This window comes from Bactrocera tryoni, chromosome 1, assembly GCF_016617805.1.
Source record: "Bactrocera tryoni isolate S06 chromosome 1, CSIRO_BtryS06_freeze2, whole genome shotgun sequence".
NCBI classification, from domain to species: Eukaryota; Metazoa; Arthropoda; class Insecta; order Diptera; family Tephritidae; genus Bactrocera; species Bactrocera tryoni.
Genome location: NC_052499.1, coordinates 54,516,516 through 54,538,665, shown reverse-complemented (window position 1 = coordinate 54,538,665; position 22,150 = coordinate 54,516,516). Strand labels below are relative to the sequence as shown.

The following is a 22,150-nucleotide window of genomic DNA, read 5'->3' as shown; positions in this document are numbered from 1 at the left end:
TAAATATCCAAGGCTTTCTGTACTTTGATGCACTCCGTAGTAGAATCCCCAATCTGATCAAATTCTGAACTCTGCTCTATCGGCCTGATCGGTAAGCCTAAAAATTTCGTGGTTTTGGTCTTCACCACCACCCTAGGATACATATCATAAGTGTATGTACAATTTCAGTTAAATATATGGGTATATTTGTAAGTAGTTGAACTAGACGAAGTTCATTTTCTTGCGAAGAGTCGAGTCATATCTTATCAACTTGCATTCTGCATTAATATAACTTTTTAAGACATTTGGCAAAGGCTAAAAAGTTTCATTATTTATTTGTTTGAGAAAATGACGAAAAGTAATATAGTTTGGCAACACTGGACTGATTTATTTCATGCAACTACGAAGATTTTTTGAATTTTGTTTCATATAAAGTTTTGGTAAAATTGTCTAAGACCTCATATTACATGTTAATACTGTTATTTACGATTGCTTGGCTATTTTATGTAGTGCAGGGAACAATTAGCTTGCCTTTGAAAACGCCAAAGCTCTATTTCTGAAAACTAATAGAGATTTCATGTTAAAGTTGTGTGAGCTTAAAGTTCGAAGTTGATATACTGAACATTCTTCCTCTTTATGTTCACTAATAACCAAATACCTAAGTGATTTTGGGTTTAAACTAGTTTAGACGAATATAAGGACAAACGGAATTCGAATTAAGGCATATATTTCACCTATTTTTACATCAGTTCACATTTTACTCATTAAAGCTTTATAATTCTACGTTTTAGTAACATCCGACTCTCTCATCCATTTCTACGTCAAAAAGTCATTACAGATACCAATATATAGTATATATAGTAGGTAGGTAGTAGTGTTGTCACCCTAGGCTCCATTAGTGCTGAACACGCTCTTTTGGTTCACTGTCTTAAGACCTTTATAATATGTATAGTTATTACTGTTCATCGTTGCGCTCAAACCATTTGTTGTTTTTGATGAAACTGTTATTATTATGTTTTGTGTGGACAGCCCTTGAAAGTTTGATGCCTGATGACTTCTAAGTATTAAATGCCGGATTTATGATAAAGTTGGGTATTCACAGAGAAAGCGGAAAACAGTTTCCTTTTTCCCTTTTAGGTTACAGTTGTCGCATCTGTCTGTGAATGCTCTATAAAAGACCGGTAACGTACCGTTAATTCTGTTTTTCTTAGACTTGATAAGAAAGCAAAGTATGGGTGTGATTGTGAACGAGGAAAATAAGAAATATCTCCTATCACACAATGGGCAAATAACTCAATGACTGGTGACATTTGTAGCTTGAACTTCAAATATCTTTTCAAGTGGAAGCATGAAGAGGAAGATCCCCTCTCTGTTGGAGTTCAGGTAGAGAAGGATCTAGTTTTATTGGTACCTCGAATTTGTAGCAAATAGCGAGGAGAAGAAATGACTGGCCAGTAGTCCTGAACTCGGCTATAACCGCGTATGCGCTGATACGCCTGTAAATCATATGTCTATACTAACCTTTGACCTATTTCATAAGCATTTAGTTTTAGCCTTGCTATACTTTGAGTCATCTATTCTGAGCTATATGCTCCCGTTTTATCGTTCTCAGCGTTCATGGACAAACCTCCGCCTCGGATTCGTCTAAATAGACTCCTAGCTTGGTCAACTAATCTGCTTTGTAGTTCTTAGTAAAAGGCCCTTGGCTTGACCAACTAATCTGCATTTTCGTTGTTGAAAAATATGCTGTGGTCGGCAATTCATATTATGGACAAGTAGCTTTGAACTGCCGGTGAGCTCATAACCTTTCCACAATTGTTGCCTCCGCTGAAATTAAGCTGTGTCGTCGATAAGACCAGCAATGCCGTGGATATCCGTGTATATGGCTGTTTCTGTATCTTCCTGACGGTAGTTATTTAATAGAATTCCACAGGCCTTCCTACACCTAATATTGCCTCTTTGAAATAGTTATGTACAGAGAAAGAGAGAGATGCCAAGATCATTGGAGTACACAATCTTTTACTTCGCAGTCCATTTGGGATACTGGTCCTAACATTCTCCCCTACTAACCCTCTCCCCATTCACATCTAAAGGGTAACACAGACGTGGATACTTAAATCTACACTTGAGAGGATATAGTCTAATTTATTTCAGTTTAGTTGGTTGAGGATGGCGCTTAGTGCCTCGTATTTCGTGTTCCTTCCTCCTAATAACTTTATTTTTATACCAAAACTTGCTATTGATTTCCAAGTAAAGACTTCAATAGGTAGTTGATGCAGGAACAGTATATATTATATCAGGGCAAGCGGAATATCTGAACCGATTTCATAAATTTTTATACACAATAGAATATATAAATCATACTGATTAAACTTCTCAGACTGTTAAGACACATGGGTACCAAGTTTTATCAAAAAATCTCAATTCTTATTCAAGTCATCAGTTAATCAGTTGGACGGAAAGATATATAGGCGGTTAATTATTCTCTTCATGAAAATCATTTACTTATAATTGAGCATATATGTCCCTTAAGACCCGTAAGATAAACGAAACTATTATTCTCTGACTAAAATGTGCAAGGGCAAAAAAGTGATGATAAGGTTTCTTAAAACATTCCAATCAAATCTTTAATAATTGAAATACCGATTATTTACAATGTTCGTAAATTAATTAAGAGCCTCGTGTAAACAAGTGAATAACAACAAACTACAACAAAAATTGTGCAAACATCGCCTTAACATCTCTTTAATAACTGTAAAGATAATATTTTTGTTTACCAAGATACAAAATGACGATAACAGCAACGAACAAAGCGAATGAAACGAAGCAAGCAAAAGTAAAAGCAATAACTACTCGAGTGCAAATATTTGAATTTCCGTGTAAGGCGTCGGGTATTTCTAATTAGATGCACACGCACAAGCTTGCATACATATTTACAAAAACAGTGCAGTTAGAATTTAAGAAGCTGTGTGACTTCGGGTAATATGAGTATACTAAAGCTTAAATTTATTAAATTCCGCTTTAAAGTAAAGTGACAGGCAATTAAAGCTAAGGGAATTTTGTATTTAATTTTTCATCATGGGTTCTCATTGATCTACCATTTTAAACTATAACACGCACAGAAGTATCATATTCAAAACTCTTTATGGTTTTCGAGACAAATTTTGATGAACGATGAGGCCTTTTTATGGCTCAATGGGTATGCAAAAAAGCCAAAATGCCGCATTTGGGACGACGAAGAACCTAGGTTCATCCAGAAAAAGAAAGGTTTTGGTGTAATTTGTGGGCCGGTGGAATTATCGGTCCATATTTTTTCAAAAATGATGTCAGTGAGAACGTAACCGTTAATGGCGACCCTTACTGTGCCACGTTAACCGACTATTTGATGTCTGAAATTGAAGCTCGTGATCTCGGCGACATTGTCATCAATCAGGGTTTATTGAGAGAACACTTCGGTGATTAGAAAATTTCACGTTTTGGGCCGATCGATTGGGCACCAAGATCGTGTTCTATTATACCGTTAGACTTTTTCCTATGAGGATATAAAAGTCTAAAGTCTATGTAGACAATTCCGTTTAGTTTGAGGTCTTAGAGCAAAACATCACGTGTGTCATTCGGCGGTTACAAGTCGAAATGCTCGAACGAGTCATCGAGGATTGTACTCAACGGATGGACCTTATGAGACGTAACCGCGACTAATGTTGTTGAGATAATCTTCAAAAGATATTACCAAAGAATAATCAAATGATAGTAAACAATTCGAATTAAATTTAAAGATTCTGGAAATGGATCACTCTTTCTATGGTATAAGTGTATTGTAGGAGTCAATCTGAGAGTTTCCAGTTTTTTGTGTTGCTTATGTGAGAATATTCTCCGAAAACTTGAAGTTGGTACGGAAAATAGTTTAGGGGCCTATTTTTAGAATATTTTAGGTTAGTGTTATCGGCTGCCAAAATTTAAATGCATTCGCAACACCGTTTTCAGAGTTGGTGAGGAAAATTCTTCCGAAATGACCGTACCGAACAACTTCAAATATCCACACGACCTTCTTAGATATATTTGTCAGGGCATGATTAACGGAATAGTCATTACCTGAATACATCTATTGTAAAATTTGTTTAGTCTTTTGTGTTAAGCTAATTTGAAGCTGAAAAGTCTTTCTCATGGCCAGACACTGTTTTTCGGAGGTCCTCCTGGAGATCGACAATGGATTCAAAGCAAATGAAAAGTTGTCAAAATTTATCGCCGATTACACCAATCAACAAATCTGAAGGAAAAATTTGCGACTGATGTCTAACTGACTAAGAGGTCTGTGGGGGTATTTGAAGTGTCATGATTGCGAATTTGGGCTCAAAAATTTTCCTTCCTTCCTTATAGCTACCTTTATAATCAATAAATGGTGGTGGTTCGAAATTTCGATTTCGAGGGAAAAATGGCAAAAAGTGGTCGACCAAATGATAGATATTTGCTTATTTATTTGTTAGTACAAATATAAAAAAATAAGTTGAAGTTTGATTAGAAATACGAAAGGACTTTTTTGACTATCCAATAAAAAAAATAATCTATAAAAATTATTCACAAAAGACGAGTTTCTTCTGGCTTGTAAATGGCTTATACCAAGTACATACTAATCAATTGTATTATAGTATTTTAGTTATTTTTAGCTTCATTGATATTATATTAGTGGTAATTGTATACGAAATTATTAATATGAAAATTGTGCCATGAGTTGATACCTAAATCAAATATTATTCTTTGCTAAATATTTCCGTCTAAATTTATCTGTTACAAGAGATTGCTAATATTAGCGCAAGACAAATAAGTTTATCATAATGTACTAATTAACATTTCCATACTTAAAACAATTACCTGAAATATTCCAAAGATAAGATAATATTATCTCCTGAGGATACACTTTTGGGAAAACAACTAAAACAACTACATGGATATGATTTCCATCAAAAAAACACACACACACTCTAATTGTTAAGTTTTTTCAAATATTTTTTATTTAATGTGAAGTACAATCGATACAATTTAGTTCTGGATATAACACCGTTAAAATGGCATTCATGGATTCTTTTGTAGGAACGAAATCGATGAATCCAAATATTAACTTCCAAAGTTTTAAAAGAACGTGACTTATTGCTAAAGATCAATAACTTCAACTAGCCCCACAACAAGTAAGCTAATGGTGTTAAATCACAACTTCTTGAAGGCATTTCAATGACGCAGTTTTATGAAACAATCGTCTTGTTCGAACCAGATGTTGTCAAGATCAACTGTTTTAAATTGCAGCTATAAAAATTTGGTTATTACCAATCGACAAGTATACTGCTCTCCATTGACAGTAGCGGTGTCACCAGCTTCATTTCGAAAGAAGTACGGACCGATGATTCTACTAGACCAAAAACCACACGAAACTATCAATTTAGACGAATGTAGTGTAAGTAATTAGTAATTTGTGGATTTACTTCGCATCAGAATCGATAGTTTTATTATTATTATATTTATTTCATATTATTTTCTTATTTATTGTACCACTCAGATGAAAGTGAGTCTCATCGTAGAAAACTATTTTCTTAAAAAAATCAGTATCGTTTTCAAGTTGCTCCAAACCAAAATAAGCAAATTCACGATGTGTAAGTTGTCCCAATGGCATCAGTTCTTGAGTGAGAACAATTTTATGTGGATGCAATGCCGAATCATTTCTCAAATGCGTTCTTCAGCAACACTTAACTGAATTTCATTACTTTGAGCGGTTTTTTGTTTTATTGGCATTTAAACATTATGTAAAGAAAATGTACACTCGAGATTTTCAATAATTCGACGAATAGCGAGTACAGGTGGACGATTATTACGATCATATAATGGCAAGCGCGCACGAAAAGTTGCAAAGTTGTAGAACGATTATTTTGATAATAAAATGGAATAAGTAGTCAAAGTTTTCGCATGTATCTTTAAACCCTCTTACCACAAAAGGGCTGTGGGCGTGATTTTTGCTCGATTTTGTTGATATCAACCATTTTATTATTCATCCAAGTGGATTGAGATGAAAATCCCAAACAAGAGCAGAAGGTCTGACAAATGTATGAAAAATCTCTAAGTCCCTCGTATAAGCAAATACATAAATGGGATTTTAAATGGGTTATGGATATGTATACTGGATACTAAGGTGTTTGACAAACTTTATTTCGGAAACATAACATTTCCTACAACAGTGAGTTCATCGATTAATGCCAGAAAAACAGTCGCTTACAAGCTGTTCGTCATAATTCTCACCGAATTTGACATCGTAAATTTCTTAGAAAAAAATTCCATAATCGCTGAATAATTTCTTACAGGGTTTTCACCTATATACATATATGTATATTGAACTACATCTTCATCACTGCCTGTCACAAATAGTAGTTATGTTGACAATTTTCGGTTTAACAAAAAATCATTCATGTAATTTACCCAACGAGTTAACAGTTGATTTAAAGTGGTTCGGTAATGTGTGAAATATCGAGCAAATATTGATGCTCCCGGTAATAAAACAGCATATTACACCGCACACAGGTGCAAATAATATTCATGTAGCGGTGACTGTTGACAGCTGCCAGTGTGTTAACTTTTTTTTTCATTTATTGACAGTTCGCTCAGCTCACGTGTTGGCCGTAAGTACGAAAGAGTATTTCTCTCTTTGTCTGCAACACTTCAGCACTGATGCTCAGTTAAGGTATAGGTGTTCACAATCCTTTTGTGTTGATCTCCGTAAATGTGTCAACTGAATTTGCGATTCGTTGAATAATGACTCTCTTTTAACGTTGCTCGTAGCTTATCAGTTCTTTGTTGTATTCATTTTTAATTTATTCTTAAATGTAAATATGTGGGTTTGTTTTCATTTGCTTGTCTTGTTTATTTTGCACTGTAGCAACTAATGTCACAACGAGAGCATCTCCTTTGCTCAAATCTTTCATTATCTCGCCGGCGCTGTGTAATCGCTTGCGATCTGCGTCGCTTGCTCGCCCTTTTAGCGGCTCAGTTGCGGTTTTTCATCGAGTTAAATCGGTTCGCTGTGGTTGTATAAATGTCGCCAAATACGCTCGTCATCGCGGTGCTTTGTTGATCTCCGTATTGATTTTAGTTTTCCAGAAAAATTAATTGTCAATAAATATTGTAAGCTCGCAAAAGTTCTGAAGTAAGTTTCTGTTAAACAAAATTCATTTCGAAATATTGTTGGATTAAGGCCGGTAATTAATTGTTAGTTATAATTATGAATGCGTGTATCTTAAAGATTAAAGCGAAAGGTGTGAGTGAGTGCGGTAAGCGCCAGCCTTTTTACTTTGAAAAACAAGCTCATTGATCGCGTCACTCGGACGTCTCTTATTAAAGGGTTAAAACCATGCGCGTATTTTTTGTTTGATAAGAAATATTCAATTCAATCTTTTATGACTCAACTTCATACAAAAAAATTATTTTTAGCTCGAGTTCTGTTACGGCAGCAAATTAAGGAGTATCAAATAATTTATTCTCACCAAGACAAGCTTTTATACCTTACATTTCAGTATTTTTGAATCGCTAATTTAATCCGACGTTATCTCCAATTCTTCAGTAAGCAATTAATAAATCCAGTTCTTTAAACCATGTACCAACTTTTTCGCAAAAGCTGTGTCGGAGTATCAGGTATCATTTCTGTACGTAAGGCCGTAATCATTCTAAGCTAATCCAAATGCCTTCATTCCCGATCAAACATATAAATATCCAATGCGTTGCAGTAAAGTTTTGTCGAAGAACATTTTATCAGTCGTCCTCGAGAACTTAACTATTCTGTTAAAACCGTATCCCTCTCTAGTCTCTTTAATTCCTAAAGTGAGAAGCATAAACGAAGCAGATAATCTTGCGATGTTGCGATCAATTAGGAATTAGAATTTGGGTTACTAAATTTATAACTGGGATTTCGACATTCTTTAAATACATCACTATTGAAGATGAGACGCGGGTTTGTGAATATGACGTATCCAACGATCTAGCGAATCGCGCTACAAAAATGAGTCGAAACCGATAAGCCCTCAAGCCACAGAAGGTCATCGCAGCCGAGAATTAAAACAAATGAATAGAAAATTGGATTAATCGTTGGCATGTTAATATCGGCTTAAGAGCCTAATACGAAGAAAATAATTAAGCTAAGCATGAAAAAATGTTCCCTTTGTTAGTATGCGTTAAATTTGATTACATGTTATATGAATATCGGAGACATTCTACTCCATCATCATATCATATTTTCGATATAAAGAAGTTCACAAATCCACAATTGTAAATTTATGTGATTTCACGGGTATTTCGATCTTAACGGTCAAATGCTCTTGGAATTTTTAGAATTTAATGTTACACCCACCAGGTTTTGACATCTCTCTTATTTGGACATGATGTCTGAAGCCTTTTTTATGCTATCATCAATTACTTCCAAAAATAAATGCCAAAGAATGTGCTTTGGAATGATAATAAACTTTTCCCTTTAAATTTGAAGTTTTTTGTGTTTGTTCTTTAAAAATATAGGGAACCTCTAAATGGATCACTTTTTATATTGAGCGCCGGACGAAACAAGTACTTTTAAACAAAATAGTTTCAAGATTATTTTAAAGCCCTGCGATCTACATAGCTAAATTTTCTTCCAATTTTAAATCGATAACTCGAACAGTTTTTGAGTTAAAGTTTTCTAAAGTGTAGTCGTTGGGTGCCATCAGCTCTTGCTTGTGTGATTACTCAGAAAAATTTTCTAATCATTATGAATGCTTATTTTGTATAAAGTTCTACTAGACCTAGCAGTTTTTGGATCTAGTTATGGCAGGTTAGGTTAGGTTAAGTTAGGTTAGATGGCTGATCAGAGATCACACGTGGACTAATAATGTAGTTCTTTTTTAAGATATTGAAAAAAGAACTTCCGTGTTCGGACTTACAGATTGGCGAAACGCTTTGTAGCCAATACATATTTACAAAGACGCTTAACTTCAACACCCGCCAATTCGGTAGGATGTCCAAAGGTTTGCGCCCCCAATGTTTAAGCCTTGACTTCCCAAACGCAAGACAGTCAAGAAGGAAGTGCTGGCTTGTTTCTACCGCATCTTCTTCCAAACAACTTCTGCAGTCAGCATCCGGTAAGATGCCCATTCTTACCGCATGTATGCCAATAGGACAGTGGCCTGTCAAGAGTTCCACTACTAATGAGAGGTTAGCCTTACTGCCACAAAGCTTTTACCCATCCGTAAAGATGCTTGCTGTCCCTCTCCTCAAACGGCTTCTTCCCCCCGTATCTCCCTCATCAGTATATGGGCAGAGAAGGAGCCGCCAGAATTCGATATGGCGACTCCATGATCCAGATGATCCTGTATGCAGTCAAAGTTTGTGAGGATATCCGAGTGTCCAGATACGCCTGGTCACCTGTCCAGAGCAGTACGGAAGCTCAACTGATAGTAGTTTCGGCTACGAGGCAGGAGCTTTTGGAGTTTGCTCCAACCTGCTCATGCGGACTGACCCCTCGGGAAGTATCGTGGTGGTTGTGGTTCATACCCAAAGAGTGTTTTGATCATTCAATGTGGAGTTGCTTGCATCCGGGTACCGGACCCAAAGTATGGCAGAGGTTTTAGATGGGCCTCGAACCCTACCAAGGTGGTTAGTGTGTCCATTCCACACTGCCAATTGGTACTGAAAATACTTGGTGTTTTCAGGCCGCTGATCAATGCATTGATTTTATCCATTGTACTTTTGAGTACCGCGGGGTAAGGCTATCGTCAGCAGGTACCTACGTTAAACACACCAAACGTTGTCAAGATACGCGTTCCTTTAAGAATCCAGATTCTCTGAGCCTGATAGCCACCTTCGCGGCTATACAGTTATGGCAGGCTACAAGCTACCAAATTATAAATTTTAATTTCACGCGGAAGAAGATATGTGCGCACAAGGTGGCACCACAAGTGCAACTGTTTGTTGAAACAGCTGATGTAGTTTGTTCGAATCGCTGAGAGTAATGCCTGGCGAAACAAAGACAGCTAATATTTTCTGATAGTGCCTTTTTTTAGATTTCAACTTAGAAGAAGAACAGAATCACTGCAACAGTAAAGTACCTTTCATTAAAGCCGTCGAAGATCATGTGGTACTCGTAAGATGTTTAATTCTTCGAAAATGTTAACAAGTTCTCTTATATTCTGATATCACAGGAGAACTTTAATCCGTCCATTTACGTTCTCATTTCAGTGACTCAAAATTAAGATATATTTTCTGTACGAATTTTTATTCACGTCCATTTCCACACTCTCTGACGCTGGAAAGTTACCGCAAATTAATTATACAAAACTTATTTGACAGAAAATTTATTTGGTTGCGCATATCCACACATACATATGTGAAACGATAACAAGCAACAAAGTAATTTAAAAAATTAAATTAATCAACATGCAGATTATTATAATTCACACCTCATCAAAATCGCTTGTTAAAAATTATTTGCCGCGAGGTAAAACATGGAGGCGATTGAAAGCGGGCATTAATCAACTTATACACACGTAACCAAATATGTATATGTGTGCGCTGTGAATAATGTTGTCACATTGATCGATGCGCAAAAAAAAAACCAATAAATTCAAATATTTGCACATACAAGTAACGGTTAATTGCAATATTTAATTTACACGCAATAAAAGTCGGAGGGAGAAAACTTCCGCGAGGCAGCAGCAAGTTCGCGCACGCCCTTACGTAATCAGCTGTCTATGAAGCGGAAAATTGGTGTTGCGACATTTGGCAGGGCCACTTCCGCCGCCGCGCTGCTGCGTCCGCGTGCGCTCGCAGCGACAGCAACGTCGACAATGGCTTTCAATTTGAATTATTAAACGCGCGAAAATGCGCTGCAAGCAAGCGAAATGAAGCCAATTAAGCGACCAAAGCTGAGGCGCCACGTTGTGTAGCTGGCATACACGTGGGCGGCGGAAGCAGTTGCGGCATGTCTCAGGTGTTATACAACTTGTTGTTGTTGTTGTTGCTGTTATCATTGTTCTTGTTGTTGTTACTATACACGTTGTTTTTGCTGCTGCTGTTATAGTCACCATTGTGTTTTTGTTATTATTGTTGTTGTTGCTGGTTGTTGTTGTCGTTATAGTTATTCTTGTTGTTGTTGCCTGTCTTGTAGTTGCTGTTATAGCTATTGTTGTTGTTGTTGTTACTGTTATTATTCTTGCTGCCGCTGTTACGCCTGATGCCCTCAACGGCGTTGCTGCCGCCTTGACTTGCGTTGTGGCAGGTGCGAAAAGTGGCAGCTAAGTAATCAGTGCTTATCAGCAGCTGACAATCTGCTTATGCCACTCGCCACAATATGCCAGCGGGCTGAGAAGTGAGTTGCTCATGCAGGGGCAATAAAAGTCGCTGCGTTGCAACGTTGCAACATTGGCGCACCAGACAGCCAGGCAGCTGGCGCGCTCACTCAGCTCCCATTTAAAGGGGCATAGACAAGATAATGGCGCCCCACAACAAAACGGGAAATGTGGCAAAAAGTATGCTACACCGTTAGTCGTTAACAGTACACACAATTCGTGCCCCCTTAATAATGGCCAAGGGCGCATACGGCGCACAACACAACACTTGCGTGCAACACAATGAGTTGAGAAATGCAAGTAGCGTGTTAATTTTGTTGCATCAGAAGCTTTTCTCATTGCTTTCATTTACATTTGCACACAATAAAGTTTATGTTATTCTTGTCTTATTTCAGGAAAAGTCGCAGTCGCAGTGCAGCCCTCGGAATCTTTCCACAAAATGACACAATATGGCAATGCAACGGCGGACCAAACATTAGACGGTCAAAAAGCAGCAGACTACGGCCAAGGACAGGCAGGCCGACGAATGGAGGCAACACCGAGTACAACAACAGCTGAAAATACTATAGATATAGGTGTTGGAGGTGACGGAGGTCCGGATGTTCAGAGTGCAGACGGGCATCATGATTACAAAGGTCCCAAAATGTAAGTTCATATTTGCATATTAAGTTGAAATGGTTAAAGACTGCTTAGACTGAATGTTTGAATTTTCTTTCAATAGGATTTATACATAAAATTGCCAAACTAATATCTTCTGTGACTCCAATCTAAAGTAACTAAATTTAGCTAAGGTAAATAGGAATCAGTAATCAGTCCCTTGAGAAATATGGTACAATGTATATTCGGAAGCAAAATCTTTTCATCAGTTAAAAGAATGTCAGATGAACCTCAAATGGCAATACCACTAGATCACCTCTGGGTGTTTTGCTAGTGTAAGCTCCGGTCGTAAAATTTTTGTCGCCTCATGTTTTCGTAGAATTTTCATCCATTACCCCTGTCGGCTAGCTTCTTAAGCTTTTCATACCCACGCTTTCCTTTTCAACTCTCGGTGTCTATCCCACCTCGCACGTGTTTTGGTCGATCGCAACATTGCGAGGTAAGCTGCCTGCTTTCTCTCCACTGCGATACGACAGCTCTCATCGTACCAGCTATTCATTCGAACTTTACGAAAACCAATGATTTCGTTTGCAGCTGTACGCAACGAGCTTGAAATGTCATCCCACAGTTCCTTTATACTGACTAGCTGCAGTCTAAGTCGGGTAGAAAACTGTTTCGCTGTCAGTTGCAAGCGTAGCTTATCGTCGTCCTACCTTCCCTGTGTTTGTTGACGGACATGCTTTGTGCAGTGGCGGCCGCATATCTTCTATACAACAAGATTGTGGTCGGAGTCGATGTTATGACCTTGGCGCGTACGCACGTCAAGGACAATGGAGACATGTTGTCCACATATCACAACATGACCAATCTGGTTTTCGATCCGGAGAGAGCCAAGTAGCTTGGTGATTTTCTTATGCTGGAATCTAGCACTACAGACAACCATATTTCGGACCACTGCGAAGTTGATCATCCTCCACCCATTTGAAGAGGTTTCGCCGTGTAGGTTTCCAACTGTTGTATCAAAGACACCTTCTGAAAAGAATTAGCTGTCATATACATTTTCGTTGGATGCAAACTTTTTGCTGGTTACATTTTCAGGTACCGGGTATAGATAAGCTCTATTGAATAACTATTGAAGGATACAGAAAGCAAATACATTGACAGTCAAATGACATGTTGGTCTTGTCGACGCCAAAGTTTTATTCGAAAGAAGCAAGAAATTGCAGGCAGGTTTTAAGTCACTAACTGGACAACTCTACTTGTCTATAATTTGGGTTTTCGGTCATAGAAACATTTTCGCCAACGAAAAAGCAGAAGACTTGATCATGTAAAGAGGCTGTCTAAAAGAATCTGAGTCAGAGCTAATACCAAGTTCGCTAGTAACGATCAGGAGAATGTGATTATATGAAATTTGAACAAATCAATAACCGAATACAAGAAAACGAAGCAGATATGATCCAAGTATAATACGACTAGAACTTATTAAATTGTTTCACGACAGGTATATACATAGTATAGCGACTCACAACCACAATTGCAGGGCACTGGCTATTAAAAGTGCATTTACTAAAAATGGGTCTGCTTTAAAACAATATTTTCCGTAGCTGAAATTATAAGAGAATCAGGTGAAAGTTGTTCTTCTTCACTGTGAATGCACAACTCTATCTCAAACCCGATATACATTTTCAGATTTTGTTATAAAAGGTGATCCATTTCGAGGTTTCCTATTTTTTTTAAATTCGAATGAACTTTTTTGCAATTTATTTTTTGAAGATAGTCTCTATCAAATGTTTGCTGCGTATACATCTCAGACGGTCTATCTGTTGAATCCAATATTCGATGACTCGTTCCGCATAGACTTTAGATTTAACATATCCCTTCAGGAAAAAGTCTAAAGGAGTAATATCACATGATCTAAGTAATCTATTAACTGGCAGAATAAAACCATCAATAAATCCATAGATTGATGCGACGTGTGAGAAGTGGTGCCGTCTTGTTGAAATAAAATGTCGGTGAGATCAGGAGCTTCAATTTCAGACATCAAATTGTCGGTTATCACAGCGCGATGACAGTTACTTTCTCACCGGCATTATAATTGAAGAAATATGGATCGATGATTCCACCGGCCCTCAAACCACACCAAACAGCTCTTGAATGTTGTTACAATTTAGCTTGTTTACATATCCATTGGGCCCGAAGTGGACCTCATCGTTAAACAACATTTTACTCGAAAACTTCGGAAGTTCGTGGAACAAAACAGTTATCAATTAACTGTTTAAATTAAATTGTGAGTTCTTCTTCATTGCTACCGTAGACGGTTGTAGCAGGTAAGTTGTGAGTTTTTGAGATGAAAAAAGACTCTTTAATAAAGAATTCAGTTTTGAACAAAACGAGTGTTAAGTTAGTCGATAAAAACAATATAGGTTCCCCCGAACAATATCCATATATATATTGAAACCATTGACACCAATATCTTACTAGAATATAGCTTTATTGTTGATATGACTAACAGAACCTAAGCCGTCTTCTACTTAAAACATTCTATTAAAACTACGTTCGTGAAGCGCGCTTAAGCAACAGATCTAATTAAACTAAATTGCTGCATATAATATTCAAAATGTATAATATTGATTTATAAGCCAAATATGCATAGTTAAGTTTTTCAGTTTAACTTGTACAGTAAACAAATGATGTTCGCTATGTCAAAGAATTAAAGAGAAATAGAAGATTTCGACATTTCGATGAAATTACACTTAACGAACACGCGTATACCTACTTCATTTAATTATTCATGTTGAGGACTAGCGCAAAAATGCTGTAGGCATTGTTGATGGTCTGAAAAATGAAAAAATAAATTTGAACTTTAATTAGAAACATTGTTTTCTTTTATATGTACGTTATATATTATATGTTCGGTAGACAACTAATATAATCAGAAACCAAAAAGTCTTGGACATATTTGCTACCACAGCTAATATAATATGAATAGGTATTCATATATTCACCTTTACAAAAATAGGCAAGCCAATTTTAAAATAGTTGGCTGACTTCAAATTTGCTGGCCGTTTCAAAAGTTCCATATATAAAATCATAAATTTGCGTGTCGGCCCATCAAATGTTGTCCAATCCGAGTTGAAGATGTCATCTGTCAAGGCATTTGAGTACTCGGTTACCTTATTGCCAAAGTAGCAGGGCAAAAAGATTTGCACAGCCATCACTGTGGCGAATTGAACTGTACTAAAAAGCACGCCAAGATTTTCCAGGCTGTCCATCTAGATATATAGAAGAGTAATAATGAATAAAGCAGCTAAAAGCATCAAGTTCACGTTCAGTCGAAGTTCGTATACGGAGTTTTAGATTTCTGCGAACGTTTCTCACATTTTCTTCGTTTTTATGTCACAAATCTTCACAAACACTTTTGATTCAAAAACTAAAACTTTGTGTTGCAATCACTTACTTGCTGCAGCCGATAGCCACAAAAGCAGAGTATGAAAGCGCTGAGAATAATTTGCCCAAAAACCGGTATAGATACCAAAGTCTCGCACTCAGTCGTCAATCTGGGAAGATACTCAATGAAAAAGAATTAATTTGCTATATTCGAAACTTATGTGATTAATAAATTATCCTACCTTCTTACATTCATATGCATTTGAAAGATCTCGGACATTTGCTTAATCACTGGTGGTTCGTTGGCACGTCGCCGTAAAGCGCTCAGACGCCAACCAATCAATTTGTACAACAACGACAAATGAAACATAAAGTAGCAGTATATCATGTCCAGCGTAGTATTGGAGATGCATGTCATCAATCCGGCAACAGTGTTATAGGTCCATACATACCAGTACCTACGCGGATGATGCCATTCGAAGGGCACATAAATGTTGAATGGCAAAACATAGACATCGGCTGGTGTCATCATGACACCGATGGAAGCGAACACGATAACGGCGGCAGAGGCCACACAATATGTGTACGTAACGATGGCAAACGAACGCTGAGCGCGCTGCCAGTTGGTCCACTCGGACTGTTGGCGCAAAGCGTATATGGGATCGTTGGCCACTTCGTCCATAAAGCGCCAGGCTGCGCCACCTTTTCGCCAAATATGCAATGCCTTTACGACCAATGCGAATTCGGTTAGCAATATGTGTAGTATACTGCTGATCTCCTCGAGATCTTGCGATAATAACACACCCGTCAACATTAACAAAATTAAGCTGGACGTTGCCGTTATGTGTAGTACAATGCGGTATGCACGTTCGACTTTTTCGATGTATGGTTGGCGTGGGTCCCTTGTCCATTGCCAAAAGCCTAGTGGCTTCAGCACAGCAATAATGATGTTCGCTGCTGCGGTCCTCGACGTTGAAGACGTGTTGCGTGGTGACCACTTTTTGACCGCCATTTTCATTTGGAGCGTACACGACTGAAGTAAATGGAATAAAAAACTGTGAGCCACAGTAAGTAGCGCTGCTTTATATAATTTTTCACCTTTAAGGTAAAGGATACACGTGTGTGTGGCTAACGGATATCATCGAAACCTTTGTTCGCTAATGAGTCGGCAACAGTCTGGTATGGATATATGGAAGAGTTGGGTGTATGTAGGTGAAAGAGAAGAGCAAGATTTCGTTTCTAGTTTTTTGGTCTTCAGTCTTAGAAATAAGCAACAAGTCGGCATGTCATTCCATAACACAAATTCTGATGGTGATACGTAGTTAATTTTATGTGAGCACGTATGCTAACATAACATGGCGAAAGATCGAGCGGAAAGCAAAAACCAGCAGGTTTTTGGTAGACCTCCGATGTCATCTCATCTAAATAGCGTGAGACCGCCGTTTGAAAGCCTTGGTATAATAAATTGGAAGAAGTAACGAGTACACCAGTAATCACCTCTACTCATATAAGGTTCCTACCCCGTCGGAGCGACCTAACGAAACAATTCGATTGCTGGATATTCGATAATAATGCCTGATATTTTTACTTTAAAGTAAGGTTTGAATATTTGAAGTTGGGAATAAAAGAATGCGACAATGATGACTTCTTCGAAAATTCGAAAACGTAATTGTTCGAATGGTCGTTTCTTCAAACATTTGGTCTGTAATCTCCACTATTGTTATTGACTTGACTGTTATGGACTTGTAAGCGGTGTCTACTCCATTTATTACGAAAGAAAATTTCGGCCTGATCCGAGATGAAGTGGCTATCTTTAAATGATACTTTTGGTTAAAGTACTAAACTTCTATTAAAAGAAATGAATTTAACTTGCTAAATTTAACTAAACGCTGTCACTATTATCCTTTCACCCGGCTTTACTTTAACTGTTCATAAAGGCTGCAATTTCCATCATTTACTTTCCGCTAATTATAATAGTTAATGCATTTCCGTATCGAGAACGGCTCAGTCCTTTGGTGCGAAATCTCCTTTCATGCAAACAAGTATGTGTGTGTGAACAGTAATTGCTGTTATTAGTTTAATTTACTTGGTTGTCACATAATTGTGTATAATAACAGTAAATTCATTTAAATTTGTACATTGTTAAACATTGCAGAATTTAATGAGAAATTTGAATTTTCTTAAACGAATTTTAAATTATTTGTTTATTGTCACACAAACGCCATTTATTGCCATTTTTTTAGCGAATCGAAAAATTCCCGGTCTACCATTGCAAAATAATATTTTTTTGGCATAATTCGTGATTTTTATTCAATATGTCGTAGTTCCTTTCAAGGGTAATACATTGATTATAGCGCCATTACCATTTGTTCTTTGCTACAAAATAGGCCTCAGTTTCGGCTATCACCTCTTTATTTGGCGAAAATTTTTTCCCAGCGAGCATTGTTTTGAGAACTGAGAACAGGAAAAAGTTGTTGGGAGACAGATCTGGAGAATGCTGCGAGTGCGGAAAAAATTCGAAGTCTTCTTTTCCTTTAAATGCGGCGGTTTTTCGGCGATTTCGCCCTCCAGTCCAACAAGGTCAACAAGGCCATATAATAGTTGATGGTGCTTTCTTTTTTAATGTAGTCAATGAAACCATTCCATGTGCAACCCAAAATACAGATGCCATAACCTTGCTAGTCGACTGCTTTGGTTTCCCACGCCATGGAAACGGTTCATCGTGTGCAGTCCTCTCCGATCACTATCGATTGGACTTCAGATGGAGCCATGTTTTATCCGTTGTCATATATCGATGCAAAAGCTCGGTTTTATTACGCTTGAGATCTCCAAACACTGATTCGAATTGTCAACTCGGTTTTTGTTTCTCGAACTCGAACTCGACCAGTATCCACTTTGCACAGAGCTCTCTCATACCCAAATATTCGTGATTAAAATTATGTACATGCTCAATTGATATCTTTAAAATCCTAGCTATCTTGAACAACTTAACTTTGTGTTCATCCAAAATTATTTTGTGGTCTTTTTTGATGCTTTCCTCCGAAACAACCTCGGCCATCCATTGCGTTCACTGTCTTCGGTGCTCATTTCACCACGTCAAAACTTAGCACACCAATCCTTGATGGTAGATTTTCTTGGGGCAGTGTCCGGAAGCGATTTTATGCTTCACTTGTACTCCTGATCTCTAAGATCACTCATCAGAAATTTAGTAACAGGGAACTGTGGGACGAAATTTAAAGCTAAGACAAGATGGCTCTATCTAGGTTGACTTCTCCAATCTACTATTGGAGAAAATAATTCGCGCTTCAAATCTGATTTTAGACGGTACAATCTTTTACAAGAGTGTACAACTGCTGGAGTACGCCGGTGACATCGACACTATTGGTCATAGCAACCGCGCTGTTAGTTCTGCTTTCTGCAGACTAGACAAGGAAGCAAAACAAATGGGTCTGGCAGTGAACGAGGGCAAGACGAAATATTTCTTACAGTCAAACATTCAGTCGTCGCACTCACGACTTGGTTTCCACGTCACTGTTGACGGTCATAACTTTGAAGTCGTAGATAATTTCGTGTAGCTTGGAACCATTATCAACGCAAGCAACAATGTCAGCCTCGAAATCCAAAGCAGAATAACTCTTGCCTACAGATGGTACTTCGGACCTTCGTTGAAGAGATCAGGTGGAAAAGGAAATTGGAATCACCAATTGGCGCCCAACAGCAACTGGCGCGTTGTTGTAAGCTCTGCTATAACCGCTTAAGCGGTGTCATAAAGAAGAAAAATAAGTACTCTAAACTCATCATCATGCCAGGTTTCTGCTTTAACCGTATTTTTTCTGTTCAAAAAACAAAAAGTTCCTTCACGGAAAATGATATAATTCACAAACTAATGATCTGACAGCTGTTACATTTATGTATGCGCCGTTGGAAGGTTAGGGCTAACTAAAAGATACGTGAAATTAATTTTAGTCTCGCCATCTATGTGTTAGGCCGGGGGTTTTTAATTGATCTGTAACATACTACTGTGATCAAATTGAAAGGCGAATTTTATGCATTTCATCTCCTTCGAAGTAAACACCTCCCGCTGCAATACACTTATGTGTAATAAAAATATTTAATGACATACGGTTAAGTGGATTTTTATCCAGATACTTAGAAATTTAAGCCCTGCAGTTTGAAAATGCACGATTGGTATTTAGAAAACTGCTAAAACTCAGTGGGATTTTGCGTCTCTTTTATAAATTGGGAACACTACATAAAAATGTCATTTCCGGCTTTGATTAGGTCTTTTGAGGCTATTTTTATATGATTTCCTTTTCGAATGTAATGTATGTACATATGTATATTTCAGTTTAATATTCAACGCTATTACACTATTTTCAGAAACACTGAATAATGTACGAGTATACTAAGTTTACCACGATGTACGTAACAGCTGGAATGAAAAGTGGGTAGCTCTATAAAATAAATGCATAAATAATGAGTAAGACAAGCTGAGTCGATTTAGTCATCCTTTTCTGTTTATATAGTATATGCGATTTAGTTCTTCAGTTTTTAAGATAACGCTCTGAAACTTCGCTCAAATGTTTTTATTTTTCAAAAGCTGTCTTTTGTTGGAACCGCCGTTATCGAACGACTATAGCATATAGCTGCCATACAAACTGAACGACCAAAATCAAATTTAGGTATTGAAAATTATTTTACTTCCTGGAGCTGCTTGTGGTTGGCAAGAACTCATTTTCGGGTACTGTGTTATATATGAATTCCATCACCAACGTTCTCTTGTCCCGGCACTACTCTCCTGCTCATACCGGCTGCAGTTTCTATCATTTACCTTCGCCCAATTATAATACTTAATGTATTTTCATATCGAGAACAGTTCAGTATTTTGGTGCGGAGTCTCGCTTCAAGTGGCTAGACAACTACATAACAGCTAATATTTTGGCAATTATGTCGGTGCGTGCTATAAATTTAGGTATATGCTTTTGTGTGTGTGTGAACAGTAATTGCTGTTATTACTTTAATTTAATTGATTGTCACATAATTGTGTCTAATAACAGTAAATTGGTTATACTGTATTAGCATTGTTGAATTTAATAAGAAAATTGAAATTTCCTTAACGAATTTTAAATGATTTGTTTACTTTTACAAGTACGTCATTTATTGGTCATAAATTCAAACAGTTATTATCAATTTATATTAGCCGTGCTTTAAGTAAAGCTAAGTGTCAAGCAGCAAGTGCTTGCATTTTGTTGGTTGGTCAAGAGGTTTAAAGCAAGTGTTAGCTCAGCAAAACCATAATCTTAAATAATTTTGGTAATTTTTATTGAGAATTTGTGTGAACGACTAGCATAGTAACTCAATGGCACAATTTGTGACTCAATTAGCTCAGTAAAATTATATTCTTAGAATAACTTTGCGATATTTCTCTTTTCTGGCAGGAGCGAAGTAGTAATCTTGTCTAGATGAATTGAAAATATCTGCGAACAGCATACTTCATTACTCAGTTTGTAAGCAGAACAATTTTTTAATATAACTTTGACATAAAATGTGAAAATTTTTTAATAAGATTCACTCTGAAACTGTGTAGACTTTTAACTACCAATCGGCCTTATTTTGGATGCTGTCATTCTCTGTAAAAATTTAAGAAACAATTTCATAAATTTAATATAAAACAAGTAAGGAAGGGCTAAGTTCGGGTGTCACCGAACATTTTATACTCTCGCATGATAAAGTGATAATCGAGATTTCATAATACGTCATTTACATATTTTTCAAATACCGTATTTTTGTAAAGTTTTATTCCGCTATCATCATTGGTTCCTAATGTTTATATTCGTATTATACAGAGAAGGCATCAGATGGAATTCAAAATAGCTTTATATTGGAAGAAGGCGTGGTTGTGAACCGATTTCAGCCATATCTCGTACATGTCATCAGGGTGTTAAGAAAACATTATATACCGAATTTCATTGAAATCGGATAAGTAGTTCCTGAGATATGGTTTTTGGTTCATAAGTGGGCGACGCCACGCCCATTTTCAATAAAAAAAAAAAAAAACTGGCTGCAGCTTCCTTCTGCCATTTCTTCCGTAAAATTTAGTGTTTCTGACGTTTTTTGTTAGTCGGTTAACGCACTTTTAGTGATTTTCATATAACCTTTGTATGGGAGGTGGACGTGGTTATTATCCGATTTCTTCCATTTTTGAACTGTATATGGAAATGCCTAAAGGAAACGACTCTATAGAGTTTGGTTGACATAGCTATAGTAGTTTCCGAGATATGTACAAAAAACTTAGTAGGGGGCGGGGCCACGCCCACTTTTCCAAAAACATTGCGTCCAAATATGCCCCTCCCTAATGCGATCCTTTGTGCCAAATTTCACTTTAATATCTTTATTTATGGCTTAGTTATGAAACTTTATAGGTTTTCGGTTTTCGCCATTTTGTGGGCGTGGCAGTGGGCCGATTTTGCCCATCTTCAAACTTAACCTTCTTATGGAGCCAAGAAATACGTGTACCAAGTTTCATTATGATATCTCAATTTTTACTCAAGTTACAGCTTGCACGGACGGACGGACAGACGGACAGACGGACGGACAGACGGACGGACGGACAGACAGACATCCTGATCACTTTGGTATATATAACCCTATATCTGACTCTTTTAGTTTTAGGACTTACAAACAACCGTTATGTGAACAAAACTATGATACTCTCCTTAGCAACTTTGGTGCGAGAGTATAAAGATCGACGTTATACCTGTATATAAGATTGTCGGTTTCTTCCAAATGCACTGCCGTTATGGCTTTATGTCAACTTCAGTACGATGAATAAGCATAATTAA

General features: G+C 37.2%; 2 protein-coding genes across 5 annotated transcripts in view; one reads left to right on the top strand and one right to left on the bottom strand.

Annotated features, from left to right (window-relative positions):
• LOC120781953 (sodium/hydrogen exchanger 9B2) overlaps nucleotides 1-22,150 on the top strand; it is a 72,303-nt gene that overhangs the window by 22,683 nt on the left and 27,470 nt on the right. For 2 of the 3 annotated variants that reach the window (XM_040114116.1, XM_040114135.1), the window contains one exon: nucleotides 11,720-11,969. In XM_040114116.1, coding sequence (XP_039970050.1) covers nucleotides 11,720-11,969 — 250 coding nt within the window. Of the gene's footprint in view, nucleotides 1-6,997; nucleotides 7,163-11,719; nucleotides 11,970-22,150 lie in introns of those variants that run through there. The other variant, XM_040114126.1, reaches the window with a different exon arrangement.
• Nucleotides 14,405-16,341, bottom strand: LOC120781967 (odorant receptor 94b). 2 transcript variants are annotated; one of them, XM_040114147.1, is made up of 5 exons: nucleotides 15,551-16,341; nucleotides 15,379-15,478; nucleotides 14,927-15,193; nucleotides 14,698-14,756; nucleotides 14,405-14,618 (listed from the first exon to the last, which is right to left on the bottom strand). In XM_040114147.1, the coding sequence occupies exons 1-4, from the start codon at nucleotides 16,324-16,326 to the stop codon at nucleotides 14,703-14,705; spliced, it is 1,197 nt and encodes a 398-aa protein (XP_039970081.1). In that variant the 5' UTR covers nucleotides 16,327-16,341; the 3' UTR covers nucleotides 14,405-14,618; nucleotides 14,698-14,702. The 2 variants fall into 2 exon arrangements, with proteins under 2 accessions (XP_039970081.1, XP_039970078.1); XM_040114144.1 differs by having other exon boundaries at nucleotides 14,405-14,756.

Excerpts from the sequence above, each read along its gene's own strand:
- LOC120781967 (XM_040114144.1), bottom strand. The coding sequence starts at position 16,326 with ATGAAAATGGCGGTCAAAAAGTGGTCACCACGCAACACGTCTTCAACG. Across the intron at positions 15,479-15,550 it reads ATGCATATGAATGTAAGAAG|ATTGACGACTGAGTGCGAGA; the intron begins GTAGGATAATTT and ends GTATCTTCCCAG. Across the intron at positions 14,757-14,926 it reads GCTTGCCTATTTTTGTAAAG|ACCATCAACAATGCCTACAG; the intron begins GTGAATATATGA and ends TTCATTTTTCAG.